The sequence below is a fragment of the Lepisma saccharinum genome, chromosome 5, assembly GCF_977018435.1.
Source record: "Lepisma saccharinum chromosome 5, izLepSacc3.1, whole genome shotgun sequence".
NCBI lineage: Eukaryota > Metazoa > Arthropoda > Insecta > Zygentoma > Lepismatidae > Lepisma > Lepisma saccharinum.
The window spans coordinates 24366430-24385930 of record NC_139233.1 but is presented as its reverse complement, the minus strand read 5'-3'; the positions used below and the strand labels follow the sequence as shown (position 1 = coordinate 24385930).

The 19501-nt window shown below is 35.5% G+C and overlaps 1 protein-coding gene across 3 annotated transcripts; it reads left to right on the top strand.

The window, feature by feature from the left end:
* The first annotated feature begins 16 nt into the window (after positions 1-16).
* LOC145987720 (torsin-2A-like) lies at positions 17-19023 on the top strand. 3 transcript variants are annotated; one of them, XM_083122306.1, is made up of 2 exons: positions 17-91; positions 11935-19023. In XM_083122306.1, exon 2 carries the CDS (start codon positions 11957-11959, stop codon positions 13409-13411), a length of 1455 nt encoding a protein of 484 aa, XP_082978432.1. In that variant the 5' UTR covers positions 17-91; positions 11935-11956; the 3' UTR covers positions 13412-19023. The 3 variants fall into 3 exon arrangements, with proteins under 3 accessions (XP_082978432.1, XP_082978433.1, XP_082978434.1); XM_083122307.1 differs by having other exon boundaries at positions 29-79; XM_083122308.1 differs by lacking the exon at positions 17-91 and adding an exon at positions 104-203.
* The last annotated feature ends 478 nt before the right edge of the window (positions 19024-19501 follow it).

The window sequence follows — 19501 nt, the reverse complement described above, 5'->3', positions numbered from 1 at the left end:
GGGAATTCTTTTAAAACAAATGCCTATTAAATCACTCGCTCGCTGACGCCGGCGATTTTACGAACACCAGTTTCAAAGGGTAAATTTAGATGTAAGATCAGATTTTAGACACTACAACAATTTGTTAAGATAAGATTTGGTGCCAACATTTTGCAAGAGGATTAACGACTGAAGGAACGCTCAAAAAATGTTACTGGATTGAAGTATCGTACAAATATTCAATCTTTAAACTTGGTGTTACGTCAGTCAATTTTGAAAATTTGCATTAATTTTGTGTCCACAGTACTGCGTATAGTCGAATGTTAACCGCTAGAGAATGTTCCTTGCACATAAATTTTAGCTTAGGCAAAATATCGCATTAGTGCAATGTGAGTGGATTCCATGATGTAAATAAGATTAGCATGGTTTAAGTTTCTTGAATCCGATCATGCAAGAACGGCAACGTTATACACCAGTCTATGATTGAATATCTACCGAATAAGGTAGTGGTAAAACTTTCTTCGGTAACATTTTCAGATGCTTTTGCAGGTGAAAATACATAAAATAGGATTTTACGGGTAATGAACACGGTTTGAGCTCATAATCAGGTGTCAAAATAATATGTATCACAGAATAAGTTATCAAAATTATATCTTATACTGCAGGTACACACATCAAGCAAAATGTAAATAATCTGCTGTAAGTACATGTGAAACCTAACTCAGCTCTCTTACTTGAATCTTTCTAAAATTCGAGGGTGTAGAATAGGGTACCCGACCCTCTTTCTTTCCAATGGTTAATTAACTTGTATGAACTGAGAACTAAACTGACGTATTTCAGTTCCTAATATGTCATTTTGCAGATGTGGCTGCATAGTATCTACCTTAGATTTTGAAGAAAAAGCGTCTGTGAATGAAATACTAGCATATTCAGATATAAAAATCCAAGCAAAATCAGTATCTAGAGAATAGGAAGGAAGGGAAGGGGTTGATCTATGCTGTTACTTTTAACAGTTTTAGTTATTTACGCTCTTTAGTATAATAATAGTATGTAAAATATACCAACAATTGTGTGAAAACTGAAATTTTCACAGTTTGTTCACCAGATTTTTGTCATTGGGCATCTTTCGCCATCCTTAACTTGCATGAAAAAAATGTAAACAGAAACATGAATTATTCAGTGAAGAACTGAAAATAAATTTTAAACTAATTAAGGATGTACAGATGAATTGACATATAATGGGGAATAGAAATAGGTCAGGCACATCCATGATTACTCATGCTGTTAGATAAATGTAACAAATTTACTTAATATAGGGACATGGTGTGTTAGCAATGCCTCCTATCATATCTTGATTTGTCATATAATTGAAAAAAAAATTCCTAATCAAACAAGCCTATTGTAACAGGATTATTAAAAGCAGTGTCAGTCTCTATTGGTGCATGTTCTTACAGTGCACATCTTGCTGTGTAGGTCAGGTCTCGGTGCCCTTATCCTTTGTACCCCCTAGAGAAAATTAAATATTTTGGGTGCTATATGAAGATTTTGTTGTTTATGAACGTTTTCAGTAGATTTTAGCTTGCGGAAATGTGTTATTGTGAAGTTAAGTACGTCTGTTAACTTAGCATGTTACTTTACCATGAAGAAGAACAGCCCGAAGGTTTCGCGGAAATGAATCTAGCACCCAAAATGACATTCCACAACAGCAACTATAATTTTACGTAGTTAGGTTAGGATTGCTAGGTGTGGTACCAATAATTATTATCGATGTGTTCTTACGCTATTTGAGTGTGCATACAAAGGGTTCTAATAATAAAAAGCATCGAAAACACACTGAAATGGCAGGTTCTTGCTTACGTGGGTCATACTTTGTGATTGAATATCCATTATTTGTGTTTTGGAACTAATTTTTTATTAAGTAAAACAGCAAAATCTGTAGATTAATACAAATCTCAACATAATTCTTGAGGGGTTACAGTTGGTAAACTGCCCCCAGGTCTCCAGCCACCATTGAGTTATTGTAGTTCCTCATCAGGGGGAGATTTTTTTGAAAATGTTTCGTTGTATTTGATTTAGGTGACTGGATTGTTTTAGAAAAATCATGAACATTTTACACTTTCTGCTTCTACTTCTTTACAAACATAACTCTACTTAGTCAGGAGTGTGGTGTATGCTAATATATGTATATCGGATCATTCAAATAAAGTTTGCTAGAAAAATCGAACATGCAAGTCACGCATGCTGTAGACACGAACAATCCCAATTTAATACTGGGAGCAATCAAAGCTCTATCATTGTCTGTGTGGGCAAAATTAGCAAGCTTTAAGTTCCATATGATACATAATGATATTTTACATACAGGTGATACTGTTCTAGATCATGCGAATCCACTACATGTCTGCATTCACACTTGTTCTGAATTCAGAATAATTTTCCATCCCATTTTGTACATTCCTTCATGGTTCCCAGGCCAGTGAGGAGTGTGCACAATGCATGATACAGTGCTGTGCATTCTACTGGTGCCTATTCTACATCATATGCATCAGCTATATGTCTAAATGCACATAGTAAAGGGTCATAATGAATACTTAATTTTCTGACCCACATATTTCCATATATGTGTGGCACAGGTACATTCACTTAGATTGTGCACAGCTAAGCTCTGTTTTCTTTACATATTCCGCAGGTTTATTTTTTTCCCCCACTTGGAAATTGAATAGATTATGCAAGGTTAGATTGCCTCAGTGTTTCTGTACCTCAGTCTTCCTTTTTATTGTGCATATTTATTTATTCGTTTGCTTCCTACAGAGAGAATCTCCAATTACAGGAAAGCTTACATAATTCAAATAATAAACATATAAAAGTGTAGATTACATATAAACACACACACAAACGCATTTATACACACAAGATTATAAGTGAAGTACTACAGGAAAGAAACATATATACATCCAACCATATACATAAATATTCATTGTTCAGAACATGGCCTTTACATAGTATTGAACGGAAAAAATAATAACAATAATAATACTACTAATAATAATAATAATAAAAATAGCATAGAAGGTAAAATAATTTCAGAACAATGGAAAATAATGCACAGTAGAATGGATTCACAGATGCATATCTAGTCTTTTTCAAAAATTGGTTTTAGTGTTTTTAGATACAAGGAAAGTGGCAGACTAAAATCCAGATTTTCATGCTTTGTAGAAATATTATTATATGCAGAACAAAGTCTGAATATAGGTGATGATTTGTATTTTTCTGTTCTCGGAATATCACAGAGGAAAAGGTGTCGCATTCGAAGATTAGATTTTCTAGTATTAAATTTAAACTGATGAAGAAAGTTACTATTATCCAGAATTCCATTTACTGTTTTGTAAAGAAAAATTTGTTGTGCTAATTCTCTCCTACTACTGAGGCTTACATAACAAAACTCTTTCAATAAATACTTATAAGATAATTTCATCTCGTAAGCAGATACTTGATTCTTCTTGTAGTATAAGTACCGTAGAAATCTCTTTTGAATTTGCTCTACTCTATTTTTATAAGATATAAACCCAGGAGACCATACAACCGACACATATTCGAGTTTACTTCTTATCATACTGTTATACAATAGCATAATAACATTTAAATTATTTAGGCTCTTTGAGCTTCTTATGAGAAATCCTAGTCGTCTATATGCATCCTTAACAATATTCGAAATATGTTCCTCAAAGGATAAATTACAATCAACAACAACACCAAGATCGTTGACAGAGTACACTTTTTCCAGCTTTTCATTACTAATTCTGTATGAATACTCATATACACATATAACACTTTTAGTCAAAAACACACTCCTAGCAGCTAAAATTTATGAGCATGACAACTTCTATAACCTACTTATCAGAAATGTTGGCAAAATTGCTGCTTCCAATCACTTAAAATCAACATATTCACATTCTACAAACTTCAGACGTTAATTCACACCATGGGGTTTGGGAGGTTGTACCAGTCCGTTGACCTCCATGAAAAATCACACCATTCATTTCGAGTTACAGTTTAAAGTGGGATCCGCCAGGAATCGAACCTGGGAACCCTTGATTACAACATCATGTTACCACTATGCCATCAAGGAAGCCCAACCAATACTTTTGTAGAGCAATGTAATGTGTAATTTGACTAAGTTTTAGCAGGGGGCTCAGGTTCACTGGCTATGTCTGTGGTTCCCTGTATATGACTTTGTGAGGCAAGCAACTCAAGGAGTTCACATCAATTCAAACATAACCAAACCAACCATGTAGTTAAATCTACTCGTAAAAACATAAATCATGGTTTGATATATTTTAAATTGTGAGTTTATTTATTTACCGAGGGCCTCCCCGATGGTGTCGTTGCCTTGTAATCAAGGGGTCTAGAGTTCGATACCCGGTGGAGGCACATGGCAAAGTGGTTCTGATTCCACTTTAAACTGTAGGTCCAGTCCCGATTAGCCTTACTGTGCATAAAGTGGACTTAGAACACCAACTCAATCAATCAATTTATTTACTGTATTTCACCACATATCATATTTACGTGTATATAATGTGCACCCTGGTTTTTGATGGGGAAAAGTGACAAACAATTATATCTCGTATATAATGCGCAGTACAATCCAGGTTCAAGAAGTGGCTTTCTTAGTTGTAGGTCGTAAAGCCGTTGCTATGTGGACCAAGAGGAGAATATCTTCTTGTGTAAACAATAAGTCACCAACCCACGCCACCTCCCCCCCCCCCCCCTCCCTCAACTGTGTTTAGCATCCCAAAGCTTTCACTCTTTAACCACCTTATTTATTCTGTAATAGTAGAAAGCGAGATCAAAATTACCTTATGGCTTTGCAATGCTCAAGAAGTTATTTTCTATTATTTCTAGCAGGGTTGGCCTGGGTGGGCCCAGCCCAATTTTCCCCACACGGGGTTTTTCAGAAAAACCCACTCATAATGTGTGTTTTTTTCTTCAGAAAATCTTGTAAATTATTGCTTTAAATAATTGTAAGGTTCTAGAATTGTCAACATTTTTAGAAAGCTAGCAAAATAAAAGCTTAGCCAAGCTTATAATACTCAAAATAATTAATGTGGAACAAGTCAGATTGGGTTTTTCAGGATATTTTTCTCAAATCATGTTACAAATGGACTTTGAACAGAAATAATACGAACTTACATCCAAGAAACAAAAAAATCAAAAGATCTGAAATATTTAGATAAAACATTGAACGAACAAAGCTTATAATTTTGAAATGTGGTAGCACTTTAGATATCAGTCACTTCCATATGTGCGCAAGCTACATAGTTTCACCCATGTGAAATAATTTTTTTACAATAATTTTTTCCATAAATAAAACATTACAAAGAAGAATTGGGTACATGTTATTGAAATGTCGTGAAAGTAGAATAAAGTTAACTGTGGTATAATTAAACCAAACACTTTTCAAATGATTCATTTCATTTCTCAAAATTTAGTATGTGTGCAAATGTTCTGTTATCTTTCCAGTGCCTTCCACTGAGACAGTTAACCTTTCTCCCTCCAGTTCAGTGCACTGATTGGACGTAATGGGTTGCTTGCCCATGTAGGAGAAATGTTATTTGTGGTTAGGAGTTCTATACGCAAGAAGTCTAGCACACTCATAATCTACCACAATTTCTTTTTTTCTTCTTAAAAATAGGGTGTGTGGGGTACTCAAGTAAATACAATGCATACATATACTTTCATATTTTGACCATTTTTTACATTTTCAACCCTTTTTAGAGACAACAATTTCGAGCTTTGTGCATAAAACTTTCAGGAGCATTGTGACATTACTTTCACTGAAAATTCAAAATAAAATTATCGAAATCTAATGCACGATTTAGGAGGAGCATGGGTGTGGTGGATGGGCAAAGAAAGACAAGTCATCTATTTAGTAACCATGATAACATGTTTCTGCAGCTAGAAAACTTGACAGACTGCAATGGTATTACATGAGAGTGAAATTGAACAATGTGTTTCAAGATGGTGAATGAAAAACTGATTTTCCTCATGTTGCACACATGCTCTATACCATGCTCACTTTTTCCCCAAAATTGTCTACAATGCATTTTCGGAGTATAAGGAAAACTCAGTCATTGTAGATAATCCGTCAGTCCGCAATTTTGCAGTAAAACTTTTAAAATTATATTTCATAGTTTAGGGGAGGAGTGGTGGTAAAATCGCGAACATACATTTTTGTCATAAATGTAAACCTTTTGAGTTACAATTTTTAGAGTTACAAGATAACTTAAAGGATTGGTGTCATATTGTATTTGAGAAAAATTTGTCACCATGTTTAAAGATGGTGGACGACAGACTGATTTAACATGTCTTGCGAGAGCTTTAAGTTATGCAAATATTTGAGATTAGATTTTCGTAGATTAAGAAAACCGAGTCTCAGCTACGTTAGGACATTACTTGAGCTTGAAGTTTTTAATAAAATAACTGTAATATAGTGTGGGGTTTTGGAAGGGTCACCAATTTTGAGACCACGATATCTAGCAATTTTAGAGTTTTTAAGCTGAAATTCATGTCGCAAATAGATACACCCAGGGAATGATTTTATTTTGCATTTGCATTTGTTGAAAGTATTTCAAGATGGTGGATGAAAAATTGATTTTTCATATTCTGAGGTAGCTCCAAATTCTGATGCCACTTTCAAATATCTGCCTAAACTACATTTTTTGACATTAAATATTTTAGGGCATTTATTTAAGCTATGGCTTGACAAATATATTTTTTTAATAATATAGTGCATATGTATGTATGTTGAGATCCAAAAGGGGGTCACTAATGTTTTGTCCATGGGAAATGTTAGTTTCATAGCAACCAGATATTTTGGAGGATGGATACGGTATTCCTTTTGGATAAAATCAGTGAAGACAATTAAATATGTCAACCAAAATTTTGGCATGGTTAATACACGGAGGAGATACTTAAACTTGAAACATCTACAAAAATAATTGGAAAACACAACTGTGAACAAACTGTATTGAAGCAGATTTAAAAGTGTGTATGCAGCTACCGTATGTTGTATAGTAGGTAAAGGCAAAGTTCCCCATGCATATCCTGGGTGGCTACTCACCGGGCATTCTTTGAATTCTGGGAATTATGCATGAATAATTGGCTCCGTGAATTTTGCTCCGTAAATGTTAAAAAATCGCAACATTTATTAAATCCATATCCCATTAAGGACATCCGCGATGGCGCAGTGGTAGCGTCGTCACCTTATAATCAATTGGTCCTGGGTTCGATAACCAGTGGAGGCACATAGTGGTTCGGATCTGGCTTTTAACTGTAACTCCAGTCCCAATTAGCCTTTCTGTGCATAAAGTGGACTTAAAACGCCAACTCAATCAATCAAACCATATCCCATTGAATTTATAAATGCTCTGAGGCAAGTTTTATTTTTATCAAGGAAGGGAGAGAAAGCTACGTGAAAAATAAAATTGAATTCTCTTGATTTGTTTATTTGATTTTGATTTTATTTTGATTTAGTTTATTTTACTTCGTGTTTTGTGCCTCTTGGCTAATTTGCGAAGATGGGGATGAGTAATGAAATGATGAAATTGGTGAATGGACATTCACAAACAACCAAGCCCGACCGGGATTCGAACCCGGGACCCTTGGCATCGCAGCGCGATGTGCTAACCACTTGGCCACAGGGTCGGGCTTGATTCGTTTATTGTCCTTTGTAGAACATCTGTCTGATAGATGGAAGATTATTGCAAGACAATATATCCTGAAGTTGAATAGGTAGATTTCAGCTAAAAATTCTTATACCATTTAGAATTTTTCGTACATTAGTATATCCCGTAACATTAGTAACTTATGTTTGTAGATGTATTTTGAGTGAATATGTGAAGTCCAAATGTAAACTCCGCACCTGAAATTTAATATTTGAAATATACATATGTGCTGTTTATTTGAATTGATTTAGAATTTTTGAATACATTGGAATTACACTGAACCTTTATATTGTTAATATATGTGTGTGTGTATGTGTGGGTGAGAAGCGGTAATACGTAAGGTAATTTTATCATGGTCCTAGAGTGGCCACCCTGATATAGCACCACACCATAAAGGCACATTCAGAGGATATGTAGGTAGGGCCCGACATATTTTTGATCTCGGCCATTTTGGAGGTGATGTGATCACAACCAAACTCCGGCTGCCTTTACCCCACAGGACCCATTGATTTGAGGTTGGGTGAGTTCGTCATCTGCTTTATGCAGGGACAAGACTGGAAAAATACCGACCTTAGATCACCCACCCCAAGATTCAAACCTGTGTCTTCTGCATGGCAGTCAGCCAGCCTGTCTACTTTTTTTTTTTTTTGTAATAAAAGTAATACCGCTAAGCAGTAGTGTTCCCCTTTTTCCAACTATTTTCTCAATTTTCTGTGTTATCATTGGGACAAACACAAATATCCACATCTGAATCAGGATTGGAACCCAGGACCCCTGGCATTGCAGCATGCCGTGCTAACCACTCTGGCATGGAAGGTGACTAAACCACCACAGCTGTTAAGTATTAGTATAGTATTGCAATGCACAGCCCTGGGAACTGATCACAGATCTATTAAATGTTTCACCATCCAGCAAGAGTACAATCGAACATGGCATTTCAGATAATTTAATCATTTGTCCCCTCACTGTGCCTGTGCGGTCATGCTCCGGCTATGGGATGCGTGCGAGATTGAGTCTCCTTGGGGAAACTTAACAGCTTTTCTCCTGAGATTTCGGCCTGTGTATGAGACTGGTAAAAACTCACCATGTTTAAATTGGGGAGCTACGAATGAGTAGCAGAACCCAGTCATGAAAACCTACAACGACGACTAGGGGTTCGACGTGCTGACCACACATCACCCCGTAATTGGTTTTATGATCTCCCACTTCGGAGTAGGAACAGGTGGGAGTGTGGCCGGCAGTCGGTAGGTTGGTCTGGGCCCTCAGTGGTCTGTTGCGGCACGGGTTATGTATGTTTTTGGTTTAATCATTTCAAGGTGTGAGACCTTGATGATGATGATTAAAAAAAAAAAAAAAAGGTAAAGTGCTCCCCTGTGCATAGCACCACGCCATGAAGGCGTATAGGGGGTGTGGGGGTAACGCCCCACACTTTCTTGATCCAGTCCTGAGTGGGGGTGATGTGGACCTTGATCATCAATTCTTAAATACGAGGTGTGGCTAGAAAAAAAACGGATTGATGTTGCTGTCGACAAACGACAAGCGCGTCAAGGTCAAGCGATGAAAAAACCCAATAACACCCAGTTTTGCCCAGGTTTAATCGGGTTTTATCTGAAAACACCATCCGGGTTGGATTTTTCGAAAAAAAGAAAAAAGAAAAAAACACCCACCCGGCTTGGTTTTTTTTTAAAAAAAAAAAAACAGGCAACCCTGATTTCTAACCCAACAAATACTATTGATACGCGTCACATATGACGGGAGGTGAATGCTCGAATTCTGCCAGAATGGCACTGCTTTTCTTGATGTCACAGAACATTACTTTACAAAGTGAAAAATCGTTGAAATGGCTGGTATACTTTTATATGTGGTTTTGCTCATTCCTTTACTTTTTCTAAAGAAAAAACCTTCAAAATATACACTTTTTCGGTGATTAACGTAACATTTATATGAAGCCTGTTGAAGATTCTCAAAGTAGCAGTTAGCAACACAAGATTTCTTCAATTATGACATTTACGCACACAATATATTATTGAGCCAGTAATACATTTTATTTATTATTTTCTTTTTCCTTGTCTTTTCTTTCATCCAAAGCACCATAAAAAATAGAACGTTCCTTCATTTTGTGATGATAGTTTTTCTTGTATGTTCGCATTGCTTGCATTATAGAATTATTTTCCTGTAGTTATCTTTAGTCAAAATGAAAATAAATGTCTGATGAAAGGAGCGTGTGTTCTGAAACGTCACAAAGAAAAACTGTTTTCTTATGCTTGTAATAACCGTAAACTACAGGAAAATAATTTTGTGATGAGCGTATTTGAACCGCAGTGCACATTAGTGTCACTATCTTGAATGGAATACTGATTGCGATATTCAGAAACTGCAGAATTTAAGCTTTACAACAATATATAACATGAAAGGGTTCCATAAACATGAAAAATCAGTGCACTTGTCAGAATCATGGAATGACCATGTACGGTTTCATGTTGGCTGTCCAAATTATTCCGTGCATAATACACATCACAGTTTTTGGGGGCAAATTTTTTGGAAAAAAGTATGCATTATATATAAGAATATACGGTAATTGTCATGTTATGTTTTTTATTTAAGTGGGGGTGTGATCATTATGCTTTTCTTTTAAGAAAATTGTGCAGGTATTACCAGTACTTAAAAAATCATTTAAATTTAAAATCGTGCAAGATTAGGATACAGTGAATACTCTTGAATATAGATTAAAATTGAATATAGTCCAAATCGACACATGCAATTTCTTCATGACAGTTAGGGAATTTTTTTCCGGTCTGAAAAAAAAGTTAACACATTGTTAACTTTTGTGTTACTGATTTCTGCATTATAATTAAAATGTTACACTTGAGAAAATTTACTACAGTCTTGCGAAGTACAGACTTAAAAAATGTAATCTTCCGTGTCTGACTCTGAAGATTGTACCATTTGTTTCGTTATCTTTAACGTTAACTTTCAAGTTAGAAGTTTACCGTCATTGCCCCCTGAATAAGCTTCTCTCATGTTTCACCCATTTTTCCTAATCAATGTGTAAATTGGGCTGACCTGCTAGGTAAATGTGGCTGGAGCATCCATCTAATGATGTTTTGAGCTGCTCTGTCTCCACTCTAAGTGCATTCGTGGTACAATAGAATGCACAGGGGAGAATTTTATTACACACACACACACATTATGTAGAAATTCGTGTGTGTGAATAGTAAAGTTCTCCCCTGTACATTGGACAGAGGCAAATTTTGTAAGGACAACTACTTATTCTTACGAAAAATGACCTAATACATGTCAGTAGTACTAGACAATGAGGAGCAAATGCTGCATATTCAATACATTCTGTTTTTGTTCTCTAAGCCACGATTTTGCTGAGTTGTCACTTTTTCAACCCTAGTCTCATCGAATTTTTTGGACCTTGATTTTTTCTGAGAGGGTTAAGATCACTCTTATCTTCTCTCCCTCCCATGCTTCACAGCCATTGCTTCAATTTAGAAAAGATGGATTTAAATTGAAGCTGCCTTCCCTCCCCCCTATCTCCCATTCCTGGGGTGCACCGGCTTTATGTTTCCAAGTTAGCACACTGACAGAAAGGCCTCAAAGAAAAAGTGGAAACAGAATCAACAAGTTGCTACATAGATAATTATAGGTATGCATGCTGCATGTGATTTACAGAGAACTAGCTGCAATTATTTCCTGCTTGTGGATTTTTGCACCATTTACTTCTCGCTGGTAGTGTAAACGTGGAGTTCAAGTTCATTTAACTAGTGGAAAAATATTGTTTTTATAAATTTTCTTCAAAGAATGGTAAAATGGAAAAATGTTGAAATCTGTTATGATGTTGAAAAACAAGCCACCTCTAACCCCCCTCATCCTCCTGTCCTGTAGTTCTAAAAGTCCAGGAATAATTCCGTATATAATTAGAATGTAAATCCCTGTAATAGCAATTTAACTAACAATTATTAACTTTAATAACGTGTAATTATATTTACACATCTGCTGCCATGTATGTAGTATGTTGTAAGTTTTCTCTATACTTATTTAATATGTTTCCCCCTTTTGGGTCAGTTGATAGGACACCATTTATTGAATTGCACCCAGCAATCAAGCTAGTTTTATTGGATTCTCAGCATAATTCAATGTGTATATTTCAATTTATGAATAGAATCTATGTTATTAATATAAGACTGATGTCATGTAAATTATTGTAATCTGCTCACTTGTTTTTCAGGTGTGATTGAAGTTTACTGGACATGAGAAACCTGATCTCCAAATACCAAGGGTTGGACACCCATTCCTTGTCACTACCAAACTTGAGAAGCATTCAGAGTGGCCGCACTGCTAAGGATGGACTCGAATACAATGTAACAACAAGGCACATCAGTATCAACAGTTTACGTATTGATGATCCAAACAACACAATTCCATCTAGTTACAAGATGAAGCAAGTTGTGAGTGAAATTCATGCATCGGGCAACACATATAGGAGATGCATGATCAGAGAAGAGCTGACATCTTTCTGCAGCAAGGACAAAGAGTTGTGTGGAAAAGTTTCCCCATGGAGCGATGTTGAAAGCAAAGCAACAGTGGCATCCATGATCAAAGGTGCTTGCAAGAGTATCCTACCTGCCGGAAATTGTTCACTTACAAGCACAGTCAGGCACAGAGGACAAGCAAATAGTGCATCGACTAATAATGAAGAAACAAAAGACTGTCAGAATGGTGACAAAGAGTTTTCATCAAGAACAGTACAGCCAGGAATCCAACATCAGCATACTAGCAGCTTGAGACGACAAACAATAAACAAAACTTCACAAGAAGATCAAACATATCCGTGGGTATTTCTATTTATCATTGTACCTGTTATTATTGTAATTGGCTTACTGCCATTTTATGTTTTCTACCCTATAACAAGTGAATGTTCTGTGGACATAAGCATAGTTAACCTTCAAGAATTATTTTACAGAGAAGTGTACGGGCAAGAAATAGCCATTCAAAATACCTTGTCGGCTTTCAAGGAATTCTTATCCATGCAAGAAGCATCAGTAAACACGCCACTGGTTTTAAATTTTTATGGTGGGACAGGTGTGGGGAAAACGCACATGGCAACTGTGATGCAGAATAATTTTGTGATTAATTCAAATGTCTTGCACTTTGCAGTACCGGGAAATAACACAAAGAAATCTCTGAATCACATATACTCAATGGTTGTTCCCCAGTTATCAAAGTGTGGGTTGAATCTTGTCATAATTGATGGAGTAGATTTCCAACTGCCACATGCACTGATAGCTGGCGTGGACTTCGTAAATTCGCTAAATATGATCAATGTTAAAGAGAATTATAGTATTGTAATTCTGTTCATCTCAGGATTTGCTTTATGTGATACTAAGAATACTTGCAATCAGGATAAAGGTAGTTTTGCATTCTCATACAATCAGCATATGTTTGAACTTGGATCTCAAATAGAGAAATCTTTCAAAGAGACTCCGCTGATGACCCGTGCAGTACCCTTTTCTCTGCTAGCTAAGCATGACATAATTTCTTGCATTAAAGATATGCTACATAAAGAGAGATTGCCTGCTTCACCTCAACTTGTGCAGAAGGTATTGGAATCTGTAAGCTCAGATTCAACTTTGTTCCCATTTGGGTGCAAAGGAATTTCGAGCAAAGTTCATCTTGCGGCATCTGACTTCAAAACTTTAACTTAATGTGCAAATTATGTGTGCTAATTTCAGGTACAAATTTGTGACTCACATAAATTATGAATTTGCTATTTTATGCAATATTGATTTCAATGTCATATTTATTGCATTAAATGTCATATGTTGCAAGACGTTTTACACCATGAAAATGCAAAATTTAAAAATTCTAAGTGTTAATGGTTGAGTTCTGGTAGCAAGTTTTTGTTTAGTAGGTATACTAAAATGAACATCTGTTGTAAAGTAATAGAAGAAACAAAAGAAGGGGAGAAAAGCTGTTTTTGTATTTTTTATGTATAGGCCTACATTTTATAATTGAAAATTTTGATGTTCAGTTCCATTGTTTTTCCACTCTTGGCGTCTGTGATAGATTTTGTGCTGGGAATGTTTCTATTTGGTTCATTTTTAAATCAATGTTACTAATACTTTGTCTTAAAATGCTCATGTGCTAAAACCTGCTCAAACCGAACATTTATATATTATTTTCTTCGTACACTGACCATGGTTCTTATCAGGATTTTAATTTAGTAACCCAAATTTGTTTGCAAGAATTGCATGAGGGATTAAAGGATAAATATGATGCTATATATTGTTAAAGTACTATGACTTTATACTCCATGAGTATAATACAAATCATTTGCCAGAAATTGGATGAAAGCGGATTCATAATCAGGAAAAAGAGAAGAAAAGTAGTTTTCTTTAATATGAAGAGAAAGGTAAGTATGAAGGCCTAACATTCCAGAATAATTTTTGCACCGTACAGTATTAATTGTCAAAGACATGTTAGTTAGTAAGTGTTTGTATGATGTTTTTTATGCACTGTATTATATTATTTGAAATCCAATTGTTTTGTGTGTGCTTTACAAAATAACAATGCAGTGGGCATACTGTACTGTTATTGAGTTGGACCCTGTGGCCGAGTGGTTAGCACATCGCGCTGCGACGCCAAGGGTCCCAGGTTCGAATCAAGCTCGGGCTTGGTTGACATTCATCAATTTCATCATTTCATCACTCATCCCCATCTTCGCAAATTAGCCGAGAGGCACAAAACACGAAGTAAAATAAACTAAATCAATCAATCAAAATGTACTGTTATTGACAGTCATTTTTCAACGGGGTTCACAAATGAACTCGTAACACTAAAACACTACTGTACGTAAAACTTACCTATGCTTTGCACTCAAATCCCTCCCCTACCTCCCACCTACCACCCACTCACCCTTCTGCCTAGCAGTGCCTCAGGCATTCTGTCAGAGGCAAGGCAGCACTGTGGTAAGGAGGGTGCAAGCATTGAACGTCTTTACTTTGTTCGTTATGTTGTGCACTGTATGTCAATTTTACGTAGCTCTAGAAAAGACTTTCACATAATTTTGACATTTGTAAATTTGATTTGGATAGTTAGATTTTGAAAAAAAAAGTTTAGAAGCATGCACTATTTTCTTGTAAGACTTTAAAATTACATTTGTTCATTATTTACAGCGTTATGAATATTATTATTGTTTGTTTTTCATTGTTCGAACTTTTCGCCTTCATTCTTAATGTATGTACGGGCTTGTCAATCAAGACATTCTCTTATAATATTCTATGTTAAATAAAACCATGTTTATATATTTTAAAATTAATAAAATTCCATTATAAGGAAAATAAACAAAATAATGTTCACAAACGATCATCATTTTGTTTTCATGATAGAGGTTGTGTTAAAAATAGATTCCTTCATGTACGTAAAATTTAGCGCTAGTTACACTGTAATTTTGGAACACGACAGTGTTCTAGGGTTAAGTGTATTTTTCCAGAGTTTTCCAGAATTCTCAATATTATTCTAGAATACTTGATACGTAGTACAGGGTGGGGCAGTGTTCATAGCATATTTAGGAAAACTCATCATAAGCGAACTGCTTGTAATGTATTTATTGCTGTGTCAAATAGTAGTTGCATAAATGCCGTTTACCATTCAGTATTTGAAAATGACCCTGTGCAAATGATGGCCCCGCTGCTGTAGACATTGATCCACACAGCATTGAAAGCTTTCCATCACTCGGAGCATATCGCAAGGGATATTGATGACAGTAGCTCTGATTCCACTATGGTGGCACAACACATTTGAAAGTCTTGATGTTTAAGTTACCCCCATAAGAAATAATCAGCACATGTGGGATTGGGAGAATGGGGTGGCCAAGAGATATCACCAAATCGAGAAATTAACCTTTGGGATTGAAACAAGTTTCGACAGCAAGAGCACCATGGTCAGCACTCCATGTCGAACAAACACACACAAAGGCAGCTCCTGCACAACTGAGCGCCACAGTCTTGGCAGTGTGTGTAGATTGCATTACAGCATTGTACTACACTAAATTATGCTATGAATGCTGGCCCACCCTGTATATCACTATTTTAAATATATATTACAGTGGCCTCCTTCATTTCCCTCATAGGCCTCCCCGATGGTGCAGTGGTAGCATCGTCGCCTTGTAATCAATGGGACCTGGGTTCGATAGCCGGTGGAGGCTCATAGTGGTTCGGATCCCACTTTAAACCAGTCCCGATTAGCCTTACTGTGCATAAAGTGGACTTAAAACACCAATTCAATCAATCATTTCCCTCATAGCCATACCATCTTCACCTTCTTTATTAGAGAAGTGACAGATTATGTAATTGATACTCTTACTGGTATCACCTGAGATAGACATATCGTGTGTCGATTTTATCAGTAATATTAATGATGTATTTATAAATAGCCTGTAATTTAGTGCAATATTCTGTCGTTTTATATTTTTATGAATAAAAACTTAGAATTCATATGTCATTGTTTTGTAAAGTAAATTTCTAAATATGCAGTCTGTTTTCAAAGGCAAAGCCCATCACAATCACTTGGTTACATGTATTAATGAAGTAGAATGAACTAATCATATTCCTGAAGGAACATTCACAATTTTATATTGGAGCTGTACAATATTGGTATCATTATCAGCTATCAGTTCACTTTCTAATACCAGTAACAAAATCAATTTAAGAATAAAATTAATCTTCGTGCGCATATTTAGGAACCAAGGGTTATTTTTGTTTTTGCATTTGATACACGGTGGAAGCACATTGCACAGTGATTCGGTTTCCACTTTAAACTCTAGTCCAGTCCAAATTAGCCTATCTGTGCATAAAGTGGAATTAAAACCCAACTCAAACAAAATTAACTTCAATGATATGTTTAGAACAATTTTGACAAATACAAGTTTACAAATAGACCACTATATCAATTAGTTTGTAATGCAAAATAAACATATCTACAGACTAAGTGTTCAAAGTAGCTTGTATAAAGCAAGTTACTAAAGTTATTCGGGCCTCCCCAATGGCACAGTGGTAGCATCATCACCTTGTAATCAAGGTGTCCCGGGTTCGATACCCTGTGGTTCCACCTAGTGGTTCGGATCCCACTTTAAACTAGGCCCAGTCCCGATTAGCCTTACTGTGCATGAAGTGGAATTAAAACAACAAATAAATCAATCAATTATTAGTATTATCAGAAGGCAGGAGCATATTATAGTCCTTTAGATGTGTTTTGTTGGGACTCTATCAATTAGATGATTTTTTGCCCTGAGATTTTTTAAGTTGTTTTTTTAATCCCCTGAAATTTCCAAGTTTTTTGCTGTGTGGGAACCCCTTTCAACTTATATAATAATTACTTTCTATGATACTTGGTTTCATTTTACATTGTAACATTCCATATTTGTTTGAAATAAGATAATTATACAGTCTTTGATATATCTATGTTGCCTGTTTTATCAGGAGTGGGAAATATGTAATATTCTTAAGCTTTATCTGAAGCTGTGTGTTGGATCAGTTATGCACTTATGTCAAAATTGAATATATACAAATATATTAAATGGAACAGTAAATCTACAATATTCATAATTTATTGAATTGTTGTTTTAAGTCCACTTATATACAGCAAGGCTAATCGGAACTGGACCTACAGTTTAAATTGGGATCTGAACCACTGTGTGCATCCACCGGGTATCGAACCCGGGAACCCTTGATTACAAGGCGACAATGCTACCACTGCCCCATCGGGAAGGCCCAATATTCATAATTTAAATTGAGAAATACCAGTCATTAAATACAAAATGAAAGTTCTTTAAGACTGTGTATAGTTGAATTATTCATGTTAATAATACTGTAGAATAAGTTCATGAGCCCTTTTAGATGATGCAGTGATAATGTCGTTGCCTTGTAATCAAGGGGTCCCAAGTTTGACACCCAGTGGAGGCACATCGTGGTTCGGATCCCACTTTAAGCTGTAGGTCCAGTCACATTTGGCCTATCTGTGTATAAAATAGACTTCAAACCAAAACTCAACCGAAAGTTCATGAATAATAGTAGTGCTTGGAACATCAAAACTGTTCAGTTCTTTGAAATTTGTTTAAAATTTTGTATAACTTTTTCTCTGACTTGTTATTTTACCACACACTATTTTGTTTACTTTGCTGGATCTCATCTCTGGCAAACAATTTAAAAGCCTGTGACAGTACCGATAACATTTTTGTTTACACTCAATGTAACTTTTAAAAATGTACTGACTGTAATTTTATATATGAGTAATCAGATTTATTTATTTTAGGTAAGGTCTATTTATATGTTTGTATCTAAAAACTGCCAGCCCCAGTGCCAGATTGGTTAGCACATCACGCTACGATGCCAGGTGTCCTGGGTTCGAATCCCAGCCTGGGCATGGATGTTTGTGAGTGTCCAATCATCACTCATCCCCAAATTAGCCAAAAGCGAAGTAAAATAAAACACTCGTGGTAGTAACTACATTATAAGTTTCAAAAAGTATATAACACTAATATTTCATATCTATGGCAGAAATTATCATCATTCATTCAACTGTAAAATCAGTGTAAATGGCAACTGGGAGTCGTTAAAATCAAGCAAGGCATATATTGTGCTAATAGAATTGACATTTGAGTTAATATTTCTTATTATTTGCAGTAGGATAACAGTTAGGCTTATAATTTACTTTGTACTGATTCTCTAACTATAAAAAAAAAGCATAGTACTCTTACGTGAAAAGCTGGTCTTAGATTTGAAATACCTGTAAGTAACTAATAATTGTCACAACTTACTATTCAGTACAAAATCCACATGGTGTTTCCAAAAGCTGTTTTCTGTTTGGACTTTCATTCTGATAGACCTCAGAATCTGATACATGTGAGCAATGAGAAAAAACAATATATGTGTGTGTGAAGATTTGTCAGTACTTGGCAAGACATAAATGAAAATTGATATATTTTTCTGTCCAGTAATTTATAAAACATTGGAGTGTTTGGTGCATATACACGTATATATATTTTCTAGAAGAACAATAGAAATTGTACCTGTGAAAAGTGCCACTGTTTGCCATTTTTAATAAGACACGTCTGAATTTCATGTGATGCAATTTTGAAAAAGTTATTTTTTTTAAAGGAGTTTGTTTGATCATGTAAAAGTCTTTCTTTCACCATTGAAAGATATGTGATGTTTTGAATCGTCTTTGTATATCAGTGTAATAATTTGTAAATGATATTGTCAATAACTTCGTTACACTTCACCAAATCAGAAGACTGATGACTGTAATATATTCTTGATAGCACTTAAATACACTAATTGAATTTTGTTGCATATTTGTTTTTAATTTAATCAAGAGTGGTAAAAAATATAGCTGTGCATGTTAGCCATGATATTATTAGAATTATCAAATCAAAAAGACTTTGGTGGATTGACCATGCATGGAAGGAGATAGAAATGCTTATAGGATCATTGTTGCGAAACCTGATGGTAAGGGACTTGTAGGAAGTCCAAGGCAATGATGAAATGACAGTATTAAGATGGACTTGAAGGAAATTGGTACGGATAGTCAAGGGTGGGTAGATCTTGCCCAGAATAGGGAGAGATGGAAAACTTACTACATTACTGCGACAATGAACCTTTGGGTTTAGAAGAGTCAGAAAGAAAAATAGTGAGTTAGTGTTCATGAGTTCACCTCTATAAACTTAACATGCCTGTTACAGTATATGGTGCAATAGTTACATAGGTTAGTATTGTCTGTGCTATAACTTTCATGTG